Raw genomic sequence first — 14,571 nt, forward strand, 5'->3', positions numbered from 1 at the left:
ATTTTGAAACTGATTTCTTAACAAATGTCACTTTTTCAGTTTTGGTTACGTTAATGCTGCTACCTAGAAATGTTTCTTAACAGTGATTGGAAGCTGCAGTGTAGAGCAGCTTTCATCAGGCAGGCTTTCCTTTGAATTTCAAGGGACTGTTGTGTGAGTAAAGTGCTGTTCAACACTGAGAAGGGCAAAGCAGGTACTTGGAGTTTACTCCATAGATTTTGTTGTTGTTTTGGGGTTTTTTTTGTAAAAGAGATGGGCTACAGCTTTTATTTCACTGTCTACACGTGCTCTATCAGGAAAAAAAAAACTGTTAAAAGAATCACACAAGTGGCTCTTAATGAGTTAGAGATTTCAGTAGCTGCTCACAAGAAAATTCAGCATTTTTAATGAAAACAAATTTGATTTTGGTGTTAATTCTTGGAGAATACATTGTTGAGACACTGTACTATTTTTATTGCCCCAGTCTTCACTATTTGCCTAATAACTGATTGTTCATTCAACAAACTCATTGTTCATTTCAAGCAAACTATGATAGTTGAGTGAAGTGCAGAAAAAAGATGAGTTTAAACAGCCTTTCACCTGCTCAACTTCTGTTGCTTCTCTGAAGCCTGCATTAGTGATGCTGCAGGTTATATTCGGCTAAAAAAGATGTAGACTATCAAAGGATGACCAACATACAGCAGCTGTCAGACCCTTAATCCTCCTTCTAGTTTATCTACTGCAGCAAACGTTGCAAGCTGTGATGTACACCTGTTTTTTTATGCAAGCCATATTTTCTTGAAGATAGATCTGATTTTTCCATTTCTCTTTCATGCAATATTTTCCAAGGCAATTTAGGAGGTAATCAACACTGTACAGTCTGGGACATGGTTGCAGCTATTTTGTGCTAGTCTTGATTCAGGGGCAACTCAGAGGACTGTATTCAATTTGGCAGCCAAACTGAAAATGGGGAGGAAAAAAACTCTGAACAACCAAAATGAAAAAGGACAATTGTTGTCTTACTTTGAGGAAAACCCAAAACTTCAGTTAACATTCACATAATGTGGCAGATGTGGGCTCAAATCCTTTTTTCAAAAGATGTTTGAAGCTAGGCCTCCCACAATGTTGAGCACTTTTATGTTTTAAATCAAAAGTGCCTGAAACAAAATATTTCAGAAGCATAAAAGCATGTAATCCTAGTATTTCTATTTTTTTGTCACGTTCAGTTTGACCTCTGGAACTGATTTTTTTTTTTTTTTGCAAATAAATGATTCACCAAAAAAAACTTGCTGAATTCTTGTATGGATGCAGGTTAGCCTATGTGGGAGCCAAGATGAGAGAGAGAAGACTAACGCGTGGACGGGCTGAAGCATAATGAAATGTATGCCTGCTTCAGAAACTGAAAGGATTAGGGCTGGGTATGTACTCAGAACAGCTGAGCTTATTCTTCCTTGCATTTTCTAAAATGTGCCTGGGAAAGGTGTAATTATGGCAAGTTAAAGCCACTTCTGTTTTCAAAAAGAGTGTCTGTAAGGAAGAGAGAATCTGCTGTAGCTATATGCTTTTCTTTCTAACAAAGGTTTGGCAGACCAAATAGTATCCATTGCTTTGTATTCTATTGATACGTATAGGTGGAATTTCTTGTTTATCTTTTTTATTGCTATTGGACACTTATCTAATGGTTTCAATGACTTTTCCCACAGTAAACCTTTAATACTTTTTCTGATGATGTGATTGTTGATTGTACTATTTAGCTCGCATTACCTACCATAGTTACTTGCTTTCACGTTAAATTAGTTTACAATTGTTTACTCTGATTTTGACATTTGCTGGATCAATTACCTAAATGATCAAAATCTTTCTGAAGCTCAGGGCATTGTTTTCTTTGTTTGCTTTTCTCCATACTTGGAAGACTTGAAGAATTTATAACATTTACTGGATTTCTAAATTTACATCACATTTTATTTAGGAGTTTTTTAAGGTAAAGAACAGTTACTGGACAGTGCTCAACATTGACACTAGAGATAAGTAATGTCACAACTTGTTTTAGTTTGGTTGCTTAGTTTCAGGCTTTATAAATTCCAAAAGAAAGGGAATAAGATTCTTCCAGTAGAAGTAATTATGGCATATATGGAGAGGAAGAGTGGACCAAGGAGAAGGTTGGTTGGAATTTCAAGATGTAAAGCCTGAAACTGCTAGACTTGAGGGCCTAGGCTAAGAATTAGATGCTGAGGGCTTTGATATGTTATTGGAAGTATGTCCCATTCCAGAGCTTGGGCATCAGATCTAAGATTGCTGAATTTAAATGGCCTTTTATTAGTGAAGAATAGTGTCGGTTTGTAGTCCCTGCCTCTAGAAGATGGAAAAACTACTGCTGCCATCAGTAACTGTGAGCTGATGTAACAGAAGTCTGTGCAAAGGTCTAATGGTCCTGATGCTGCTGGGAACTATTTGAGTTTCTGTATGATGCTGCAAATTTCTGCTTTTCCAACTTCTTTTGCTTCTTAACCAGAAAAATGTGCATATATGTCCACATGCAACTAAATTCAGAAGCTAAATTATGCCAAAATTTGGCAGTCTGGGTAGCTGAATCCACTCCCATCCTGGGAGTATAGCCTAATGTTGTTACATTTTGATTTTGTTACTGCTTTTATTTTCCCTAAGTAGCCAATTGAGCTCATCCAGAAATAAAAGCAAGCTGAGTATAATAGAAAGGAAAGTGTGTATGTGTGCACGCACACATCTTACTCATAACAATACTGGAAGCTGTACAATGAATGACATACTAGATTCAGAAGTAGAAAGCGTGGGAGGTTGAGTATGAGAAATATATTCTCCCTTTTGCCAGTGTTTTTGTTTCTTGTTGGGTAAAACACTTAGAAGTAAGTCCTGTTTGCTCAACACCACGTAGCCTGAATTTGGGCTTTTCCTCACTTCTGAAGCTTGTTTTGTGTACACCGGTTATGTCTGTGCAGCACCTTTCCCCGAGCTCTGCCTGCACACACGCTGAATGCCCGGCAGTTCCGAGCTCCCTTCAGAAGGAGGTACGGGCTGTGCCTTGCACTGAAGCGGCGGCGCAGCGCAGCACGGCGGCCGAGCGGGCGTTGTTCGGCGGGGCAGCTGCGGTGCCGGGCTCCTCGGCCGGCTGGCTGGCGGCGCGGCGAGGGCGATGCGGCGGGAGCCGGAGAGCGAATCCTCCCTTCCCGTGTCCCACCGGCCATTGTTCGGCTTATCGGCCCGATCTCGGCTCTCCGCTCCCCAGCGCCGAGTCGCGCTGCACACCCCCCACGCCGCCCCGGCCGCGGGACCCCGCGGCTTCCCGCGCGCCCGCGGGAGGGAGGGCGGGCCCCTCACGGGGCCCCGCCCCGCGGCGCGCGGCCGGCCAACGGCGGGCCGCGGGCGTGAGGGGCGGCGCCGGGAGCGGCGGCGACCCCGGGGGCGGCGGCGGCGGCGGCGGCGAGGGCTGCGCTGTAGGGAGGGCGCTCCATGGGCAGCGGGGCAGGAGTGCGCAGGGCCCGCGGCGGCCCGGCTGCTGCCTGCGCTCGGCCGCCGCTCTCTGGTAAGGGCCGCCGCCGGGGGAGGTGGGACGCGGGACGCGCCGCGACGGGGGGGGGGGGGCGTCACCTATCGCCGCCGGGAGGAGCCGCGGGTGAGCGTGGGGCAGGGCGGCGGCGAGTGGCCGGCGGAACGAGGGCGGCTGGAGGGGCCCGGTGCCCCTCTTCTGCTCCCGTCGGGTCCCCGGTGCGGGTGTCGCCCCTCCGAGCCCACCTCGCCGCCCGGCGGTTCCCCGGAGCGGTACCGGGCGGGGGCCGAGGGCCCACCTCCGCCCTGCCCCGCACATCACGCGGTCTCCCTGCGGCGCCTCCGCGGCCTCTGCCCGCTACCTGTAGCGCCGCCGCTCCCCCCGCGGCCGGGCGGCTGCGGGGAAATCCCTGGCCGCGGAGGACGTGCGGTCTGGCGGCGGCGGGCCGTCAGGAATGCGCGGCGGGGGCAGGGCGGAGCGCCGACCCCCGCCCGGGGCACGGCCCTGCCCTCGGCCGGGGGCTGGCACCGGCTGAGCGACGTGGCCCCTTCGGAGCGTATTCGCTTTTTTTTTCCTTTTTTAACTTTTTTTTTTTTTTTTATCCTCCCTACCGGGGAAATTGTGCTGGGAGAGCAAATTTCTGAAATATCTGGCGCTTTATTTTTTTTTTCCTTTTTTTCGTCGGGACTGGCAATGGCTCGCTCTTTAACCAGAGGAGTCTGGAGGCGTTTATAGAAAAGCTGGTGGACGCTTTTTGTTTTCAAAGCCGGAGTCTCCTGAAGAAATATGAAACACTTCTCAGTAATGAAAGGCATGTGTTCTGTGAGGGAAACTTTTCCCCACCTGCCTTGGAGCAGACATCAGAGCTAATATTTATGAGGAAAAAGTGACTGTTGTACTAAACTGTTCAGTTTTGGTTCTGCTGCTACTTTACAGCAAAAGTTTCTCTCAAGTTTTTTCCATTCAGAAACACTTTGTCATCACTCTTATAATTTTCAAAGTGGTGGCATTGTACTAATTGTTGCTCTTCTGAATAAAAAAACCCCAAACCCCAGCATATCTCTAAAATAACACAACTTTAAAAGTATGGACTTGCTACAGAACAGGTCTAACGTAGGTCTACTTAAAGTTGACTCTGAAGCTGGCCAGACTTAAAAGAGGCATGTCTTTTAAATAATATGAAAATCTCTGTCTTGATATAAATAGATATCACACTTGTTAAAAGGAGAGATGGTTATGTGGCTTTTTTTTTTTCCATAATTGGAAGGTGGAATTGCAAAGTAGCTTTGTAGCCATGAGAATTATATGTGGGAACAGAAACAACTTGCTTAAACGTTATGTTTAATGTAAACCTCACTTCAATCTACTTGAGGTGTTTGGAATTGCTTAATTATCTGCATTATTTGTATAGTCTCATGTGTACTCTTATAGGTACTGACTTTAAACAGTAAACAGAAATTAGAGCAGTTTATTTGTGTTAAATTCTGAAGTTTTCTTTTTCCTCTCCCCAGTGCACGGTCCCTGGAAGGCCTGCCAGATTAATTACAAAAACAACTGCTTTGACCATGTTTCCTCTGATATTTTTAAATTGCAAAGAGAAATAAAGCAGAAATAATGGAAAAATAATTGAAGCGCATTAGAATAACGCCTGTTGAAATACATAGTGGGAGTGTTCAAAATGTTAAAGGTGCTACTTCTTCACTTGGCCTAACTAAATAGAAACATACGCAGGATAACCCATTTCATCCTGCATTTTTAGATCATAGTAATTTTATTTTTAGCTGAAAATAGTTGAATTTGAGATTTTGCTGCACATATGTCTGCAACCCACGTTAACTTTTTAGCTGTCATGTTCCATACAGTGTAAACATTGAGGATTTCTCCTGCTGTTGAGAGAATAATAGCAGGCATTGTGTGATCTGCTGGAACCATACCTGACTCCGCCACCTGGAGTTCGCTACTTTTAAATGAATCGCTTAACCTGACATGGGGAAATTGGCAGTAGCATTCCCTTTTTCCTAAACGAAAGGAATGCAAGTAGTTTTATACCAAGATATATGCCCCTGAATTTGGGCGTTTTTATGGTGGAACTTTCAAGGTGTACTAAAGCAGAGCAACACCCTTCAAGATAACTGCACTGAGATTTGCAGATAAACTTTAATACTAAAATAGTTTTTAAATCTCTTCACTTTTCTATGTCTTTCCTTTGATTGCCTTTCATATTAAAAGATAACATGACTTCTTTCAGGATGTTTTTCTTTCTGAGACGAACTGTAATAGGCCATGGTTTCTTGCTCGCCACAGTCTACACAAAGAAAATTCACCCTATCAGATCAAGGCTGTCTATTATCTTAAGAGACAGGATGCTGAATACAGCTTGGTGGTTGATGCAAGCAGGGATGTTGCTCATGGTCTATATCACATCGAGTGTTTTTGCAATTGTATTCAGTTGTAGTAGCATTGCATGTTAAAGAACAGGTTTCAGGGTACATGTCAAGAACTCGATTCTTAAGGTTTCCAGAATAAATATTCAGGGAAGAAACTTTTCTCATGAAATAAGCATGCATCATAATTAGTTTTGTGATTTTTATGCAACACTGTATCTGCTGTACAAATTGAAATAACTTCAAACAGTCAAAAACCTTTACAATGCTTAACTGAAGTATTATAATGTAAAGCAGTATCATCTTGAAAGAAGTTTTGGATCTTGTCAGTACAAAAGTATTAGTTCACATATATTTCTATACTAATCAGCATTTTTCCTTCTGTTCCACCTCCTTTCCCCCCTTCCCGCCCCCACGCGCTCCCCCTCCCCAATTTTTAAGGGTTTCGTCTTTGGCTTGTCAAATGGACATGAAGCAACACTGAGTGTTAACTGTGAGAGCTCAATAAGCACAGCGGCTGCTGGGATGTTGCGACAGAACGGTGGAAGTAACAAGCGTGGTTTGGGATTAGCCCGACTGTCTACCTCCAACTTCTTCACCATCTCTAATTCAGGAAATTGGGGAATGGGGCGCAGCACCAAGAGCAGCTCTCTGAGCAGCATTAGCTCCAACTCAGACTGCTATGATAATCCTGTTGTGGATCCAGAATATATCATGCAACTGGTGAATGATGTCAGAAAATTTGCAGATGTGCTACTCTATTTGAAGGAAGCCATTCTTTCAGAAGGTATGTCAGTTGTTATTTATTCTTAATTCTTCAATTTTCTGAAGCTCTCACAACTCCATTCATGTTTTTAACTACTATTTACTGTGGTTATTCCCCCTTGTCCTTTACCTTCCCCCTTTGTCCTCCCTTCTGCCCCCTTCCCCTCCCCCAGCATGATGATTACGGGAAATGGTGGTTGTTAGTTTGGGTTCTGTATTTGCTCATCAGAACACTGTGCAATCTGTTTCATAATCATAACAAGGGAAAATAGGCTTTTTAGCAGGCTGCTAGGCTGATGCTAAATGTTAGTGAGACCATCAACTGATTAGTTTTTAACCACCTGAATGGTTTTTGTAATTCCAAAGAATTCTGTGAATATTTTGGTGATGTTTCAGTTTTCTAGGCTGTTTTGGTTTGGGTTTTGAAACTCTTACTGTTAATAGTTTGAGTTTTAAGGTAGAATGTAACTTTTTGCACTTTCTTCCTCTACAAGATAAGTATTTACCATCTTCTGCCAGCAGGTGGAAACTGCAAATTTTCTGGCTTATGAGGAGTATGCATTGTTGTGTGTTATTATTCCTTTAAGGAAATGATATTGGTCCATTTTTAGTCATCAGCAGGAAAGCTTTTATCGAACTTCTGCAGAAATGTTATCGCATTAATAGCTGAAATGACATCTCCAGAGCAGTTTTGTGTAAGATGTGCTGAGCATTTGCAGTCACTTCTGTGTTCGAAGTGAGTCTGCACACAGCTGAAATACCTCTGCCAAAAGGGGTGAACAAATCTTAACAGAGCAATAATTTAAGACTAGTGATCACTTCATGTCAACTGTGGCTTTGCAGACCACACAGGATGAATGGAGTTATTTGTGAGGTGAGGTGTTTGGTGCCTACTGACACTGAAATGGGCATCCTGTAGGAAAGGACTATCAAAATACTGAAATGTTCCAGTTGCCATGCAGCAGTTGTTAATTAACATATTCAATTTAAAGTTTTGTACTTGGAAGATCCAGAAAACTAACACGGAAGACAGGACTTGTGTTCTTGTTTTATACTACATTGTGGAATTAATTTGTGAAACGTTTAAGGGATTGTTAACTTATAAAGGACAGATGTTTATTTTCGCACAGTTGGGAGTGTTCTTTTTGACCTCTGTGCCCAAAATCTCATAATATAGTGAGTTCTGTAATATTGGGCTTCCTTACTGCTGGCTGGAGACAACCTCCTGGAAGCTGCATAGCTTCGATTGCATTTCTCCATCTTATTTATCTTTGGATATGTTTACAGTTTAGAATCTGTCCAAAAATTAACAAAAACTTACTAAGGTGATTGAACAGACTTCTTATATGTAAAATTCTGGCTTGTAATGCTTGCAGTTTACCACCATCCTGAAATTAGTTACATGAATTCTTCCAAGGTGGAATCAATTGCAGGGATAGGAAATTAATTTCTTTCTTTTTGGACAGCATTAGTCTATTGATTTGATGTAGATTTTGTTGAATAGTAAAACTTTGCTCCAAAGTTTATGAAATAAGAGCTAAAAATAAATTCTGCTACTAGCTACAGAAAAAAAAATATTTTTATGTATATGCCACGTGCATCTTCAAGCAGTTCAGAAGTAAACGTAAGTGGTGCAGCAGGGTTGCATCAGCGAGCTCTTGTATTTGCCTGGTAAGCATTCTAGATTCTGCTGTAGCTCTTTCAGCCTCTAACCACTATTTCCCTCAGTTAGCTTCAACATCTACTCTTAGTCATAGTATTGTCGTTTTGGCCAATTTGTCTAAAAACTCCTTTCTGTGTACAGTAACTTCATTCTTGACCACGTGGCTCCCTGGTTGCCAGGGCCAGCCTTTCCACTACTGGGTCTGCATCAGTAGGTAGGCTGATTGCAGTGGGTGCGTGCCTTGAATTTCATATCGACTGATGTTGGTATTCTCTGCTCGTGTTATCTGAGCTGCCTTGGAAGAGCCTAGCAGCTATTCACCTATGGTTCACTTAACATTCTCCTGATGATACTATCTTGAATCTAAGCTATTTTGGATTATAACGTATTCATGTCTACACTAGATCACAAGTGCCTTTGGATTATAGACTTGTACTGTGTTTTACCAATGCAGGTTGATATATAACATGAAGAATAAGTTGAGATCTCTTAAGGGGAGAGAGTTGTATAACTGAAACTTTCTGTAGATTTAAAGGATATTTCTCTTTGCATTACTTATATATTAATATATAATTTAATTTCTTACAGTAGTCTTATTGTCATAATACTGAATAAATTTTGGATATTACTTTTCAACAAAGGTAAACCTAGCATTGTAACTTCCTTTGATTATTTTCAGACTCTCACCCAACTATGTTTGTTGTATAAGCTGAAATTTAAACCAGTTTGAATCTCCTTGCTGACACCAAGTAGGAAACTTGTTTCATAATGATACTTCACATAAAACCAAAAAAAACCTCCACCACCAACCCCAGCCCCCCTCACAAACAAAAACCCCTCTGAATAAACTGTAGAGTTAAGTTTGTCAGCTGTTTGGACATGAGGGAGCTGCAGTTGGTTCTTGTGTTGAGTGAAATACCATGTGTTCCATATGCTCCACTTCTTGCTGTCTTTAAAATTCCCGCTTGAATCTAGGCATTGTACTAACTGGATGTAACCATCTGTTATTAGTGATCCAACTTGAGGCATGGGATCAAGATATTTCATTAAAGAGGAGGTCTGGGCATTTTTGAACGTAGGTCAATTAATCCAGTGCTGTTTCAGAAGAAATTTTTTATTTAATTCTACTTGATGACATGTTGAACCTGTAGTAGTTGAACTGCACAGTTAGTGCTGAGTCTCTTGGTCCAGTCTTCAGTTAAATTTCCAGATAAGTGAGACTGTGTCATATGGCTGATATTAGTAAGGATAATTATATTGCCATCATGTCTTTGTGTTTGAACTGAAAGATCTTCATTTGTAGCCTTTGTACTTTATAAGGTCAGAGATAATTGAAAAATATTGAGGAGATGCAAAATAAGTCAGTCTTCCTTTCCTTGGAAATCCTTCCCTGGAAGGCCAAACTTGAGAGTGTTTGTTGAATTAATACCTAGAAGACTCAGATCATTACCTGCAATCTGTGCTACTTTTAAGACTCTTCATTAGAGTTTTCTGTTTTATTGATAACATTTGTATTCTTGATGTACCCTAGGTTTAGTTCTTTCGGTTTCAATGTACATCCTAAGTACAAACTGTTAAGACATAATGGCTTGGAAGCTGGCAAGTTTTCTCTTTGTGTTTTGAGTTCCAATAATAACTTTTCAGCTATTGGTTGCGAGTGTGATAACCTAATTGTTGCCTTCAACTTGCACTCCTCTTTGAAAAGGTGGGACATACAATGAAGTATAATCTAAAGGCTGGAGCTGTCTGGGATCTTCAGAGGTAGTGGCACTCAAGAAAAGTAACTTTCCATGGTAGAGAATATTTTAGGAACAGAGAAGTTTTTTGCTTCCCGCAGAGACCCACTGAAGGCTTAAGAACCTGACCACTGTATTTGAAAATGCTTAAGAATTTGAAGCGTGTGAGGTATACTTAAGGTAAATCCTGTAACTTGAAGAGGTTAATTCTTGTCCCAAAGCATGGGTTTAACGTGTCTGCGAGTAAGTGCTGTTGAATTTTGAGGCTGGGTGACTTCTACGTGCATAATATGTTCTTTTGGAGAATGGGACATATGGGTAACTGCTGTATACTGTCCAATCTTTTCAAAATATAAGGATGTCTGTACCTCATAGAAGTTGTATAGAAAGCATGTAAGCCACTTTTGGGGACTAAATATGCAGGATCTACCTCTTACAAACTTCTGTTAGGGAATTTATCAGTTCAAAAATAGTATTGCTTATTGCATAGATATGCAAAGTTGAGAATCTATTTAAGAATAGATATTTATGTATGAGACTGGTGACAGTACAGACTGTGCTGTTACTGCATATAATAAATTCCGCTGTTGTTTTAAGCAAATGGTGCCACTGTGTGGTCTTTGCTCAAATGAGTTTCATTTACTCAGGTTTAAAAGGACCACACAAAAGAATATTTAGAGGACAGTCAGAGTTCCTAATTAGAAGATATTTTACTAAGTGTTTTAAACAGTAAATAGTAGCTTTTATTTATGTCATATCAGAGATGGGGGAAACATTCCTGTTTCCCTAGTCTGAAGATAGTTAGCTACTAGTTTTGTGACATCTGTTATTTATTTTTCTTTTTTAAGGAATGTAATGTATGCTTTGCACTGTAAGGTCTACCCTTGGGACTGTGGGAAATATTGTGTTTCACTATGAATAGCTGTAAGGGTAAAATTTGTATATGGTTTAAAAGTGCAGGAGTAATTATACTTTAATATATAATCTTCTTGACTGCACTTCAGAATATTTTTTTGCTTTATCACAAACTTTGAAGTAATCTTCAAAGCGTGGTACTGTGTGCTTCATGTGGGTAATTCTGCATCCTTTTCATGAGCAAAAGCTTCTTCCTCAAGTTCATCCTATCTTCAACTACTGTAAATTGTAGCTTATTCTAAAATGTTAATATATGCTTTTTTCCAGATATCTGAAAAAACAGACTAGCAAGATAAAGGTCTTACCTTTCATTGCAGATTTCTCTTTGAAGATCACATTTTGCTGTTTGGTTTCTTAGAATTTGATAAGATTTCTTTTTTTTTTTCTTTTTTTTCTTTTTTTTTTCTTTTTTTTCTTTTTTTTTTTTTTTTTTTTCTTTTCTTTTCTTTTTTTTTTTTAACTGAAGCAGAGGTAAAAATACAGGTGAAGCTGGATGGCCTGGTCAGGATTGTCTGCATCCTCTTTATAGTAGCAGCAATGTTTTTAAAAGGATCAGGAATGCTACCTAACTTGAAACCTATCTGGTCCCTATTTTTGAAGGATAAGATATTCAGCCCAGTGGGACAATTTTAAAGGTGTGTCAAGTTAAATAGTTTCCTCCAAATAAGGAACTTGTGCTCTCTAGTGACTTCAAAACCTTGTTTTAGCACCATGGAGATGGGTATTAATCGCATGCTACACTACACCAAAAGCTGTGTACTGAGTATAGTGCCTGAGGGTCAAAGATGAATGATTTCAGCCCTTCCAGGCTTGATAATGTGTGGGAGTTTTAGTACTGTCCATAGTTTTAGTACAATTTAAGGCACTGTAGTATTTTTAGCATTTGATTTTTATTTCTTTATTTTCTTATGGTGAAAAACATTAATGTCCTTTTTCTGAGGCAGTATTTTTGAAAGTCAGTTCGTCCTGTTTTGCTAGGGAAATCTGAAGTTCATTAGCTGTTGCAGTGAAGATTACAGATTGAAATTATGATAATTTATAATACTAGGTGTAATTTTGCTGTTTGTTCTTTATTCCAATTTTGATGTTTCTCAATGAAAGATGCTCTTTGATACACCTTAAACTGGATTTATTTACCTGTCTAATGACATCTCGTAGTATGAATGCGTGGTAGGTGGGCAAAATGCTCTAAACAAGGATCTGATAAAGTGTTTACCCTTTTTGCAACAGTCTCTGGATGGAATGTTTGAGGGTTTTTTGTTGTGAGAGAAGTTGGACTGAGTTCTTTAAAATTTTTGTGGAAGATGGTGCTGATTTTCTGTTTGATACTATTTTGTGTCATAAATAAAAAACCTTTATGGGAGAAGGGAAAGTAAAATGCTGTCAGGGTAGCTAACTTTTGGAGACTGTGAGAATATAGTGATTATCAAATGCATAAACAATCTGCTTGTGAATTGATTAAATGACCTTCAAGAATCCTTGGGAAAAAGCAGAGGAATTCATGTAAGGTGTAGCGCACACTTTATTTTATTCCATGTAGCACAAAAAAGGGGAAAACAAACTGTCTAGTAGATAATAAATCCTATTACAGAAATAACAACATTTGAAGATGTTGGCAAATAGTCTGAAGTGGAATTTTAATGTTAATCACTTCCAGGATCTACCGAAGTGTTATAATATCTGAAGAATAATTCTATAACTTACTAAACTTAGACCTCTTTTTTTATTTTGTAGTTCTACTCAAACTTGGTCCACAAGGAACTAACTGCATGTTTTAAATGTATTAGCCTATAATAATATTGTTTGCTGAACCAAATAAGGTGTTAAGAGGTGAATTCTGACAATTTGTATTTGCTGCTTTGGATGTTACTGTTCCCATAGCAGAGTTGGCAGCAGCAACCTCATGAGCCACTGTAGCAGGGAAGCCAGGACTAAACCAAACTGAGGCAGGTGTAAGGCAGCTCGAAGGAGTAACTTCTGAAGATGCTCCTGCAGAAATTACATGTTTTTCTTCTCCACCAACAGCTGAATTCATGGTACAATTCTGTAAATGTTGAAAATCTTCAAGATCCATCTAAAATTGTTGTTTTCCTATTATAAAGCTTGTTATTAAGGCTCTGGTTTAAACCATGCTAATAGTGTGTTTCCACAGCAGCTTAGAGAAGAAATTTAAGTGTGAGCTGCTGTGATCTCACCACTTCTTCCTGGCACTGGCAGTAGTTCTCTGGTGACTCTATAGCAAGCTGGTTCTGGGGGCAGAGCTGCCTGAAAACTAGTCCTAGGAAGAAAGGAACTAGTTTTCAGCCAGTTCCATGAGCTGACTGTAAGGTTGTGCTGAGTACCAGCAAAAGAGGGAAAAGGCGGCTGGCAAAGGAACGAGTGCCCAGAGGTTAAAATGGAACAAGGCTGTGAGAGTCGAGGCAGAGTTGGCATGGCATGCACTCCTGGCATTACAGCATACTGCTAAATCCTGAACCAACTTTTTTGTCTCCTCTATTGAATGCTAAGTTTTGACAGGCATATATGAAGGGGGGATAGGGAGGTGGAAAGAACAGCAAGCAGAAAGTGTCCTTTGTAGATGGCAAATTAATCAGCCTTCTTAGCTCTGAGCTTTTGGCATATTTGAATTTGTCAGTCATCTTTTAAACTTGTCTTCCTAAAACCTACTTCTTATATGCAAAGTCATACACGCTTCCAGCCTTTCTGACCTGGAAATCCTTAGTACACCCTTTCACGTATCTCCAGGTAGTAGTTACTTACAAATATTAGTTCTGTCAATCTGAAATTGAAACTGTTCTTTGACAAATGTGAAATAGTTTTTCAAGCTAAGATGTAAAGGATGTAAACAACAATAAGAACAAAGTAAATACTTCCTTATATTTTTTAACAAGTAAAATTATTGCTAAGAACCCAAAGCCAATAGCAGTTGTGGTTTTTTTAACAGCTTCTGATACTTTTTATGGCAAAACTCAGGGGGAGGGGGGAACCAAAACAAAAACAGGCACGTAAACTGTTTGTCTTAGGACCACAGCAAGCCAGAGACCTCCTGGCCATTTTCCCATGCTTCCCCTTCCTTTCACTCTGTCCTTTCTTCCTGGTCTCTCTGAGCAGAAGACACTGAGATCCCTGGCTGCGAGTGCTGTTCCTGGCCGGTGCCAGATTGCTCAAACCTGAGAAGTTCTGCAAAGAAAGGAGAAGTTTGACCATGCTTTTCCTCAGGAATGTTACACTTAAGCCGGGAGAGAGAACTTTCCACCTTTCTTTCCATCTTGCTCCAGAGCATTCCACAACCTGTTTTGCCCAAGCTTCTTGTTTTCTATGAGTCTGCCATCTTGCAGGCTTTTGTCAGGGAGCCTTGGACTTTGAGACACTCTGACCAGAGCCAGAGGAGCTGGACACTTTCTTTTGCTTTGCAGGTTTGCAATATTAGAGCACTGGTTAATTAATCGGCAGTCATGGAACATTTCTGCTGTTTGCGGTACTCTGAACATGCAGAGGAAAAAACCCAGCAACCTCCTCTTGAAGTTCAGTTCAAGCAAAGCTGTGTTCTTCATAGTCAAAGTGTAAGCTGCCTGTTAAATGCAGGTTGCTAAGGTTGGGTAGTAA

General features: G+C 40.6%; 1 protein-coding gene across 6 annotated transcripts in view; it reads left to right on the top strand.

Moving 5' to 3' along the window:
- ARHGAP29 (Rho GTPase activating protein 29) overlaps positions 1 to 14,571 on the top strand; it is a 79,708-nt gene that overhangs the window by 23,083 nt on the left and 42,054 nt on the right. For 3 of the 6 annotated variants that reach the window (XM_054833036.1, XM_054833038.1, XM_054833037.1), the window contains exons 1-2: positions 3,406 to 3,538; positions 6,362 to 6,673. The exons of 1 other annotated variant lie outside the window; for it this stretch is intronic. In XM_054833036.1, coding sequence (XP_054689011.1) covers positions 3,466 to 3,538; positions 6,362 to 6,673 — 385 coding nt within the window. In that variant the 5' untranslated portion in view covers positions 3,406 to 3,465. Of the gene's footprint in view, positions 1 to 3,404; positions 3,539 to 6,327; positions 6,674 to 14,571 lie in introns of those variants that run through there. 2 more of the 6 variants (XM_054833043.1, XM_054833040.1) reach the window with 2 other exon arrangements.

Source organism: Grus americana, chromosome 8 (genome assembly GCF_028858705.1).
Source record: "Grus americana isolate bGruAme1 chromosome 8, bGruAme1.mat, whole genome shotgun sequence".
Taxonomy (NCBI): Eukaryota; Metazoa; Chordata; class Aves; order Gruiformes; family Gruidae; genus Grus; species Grus americana.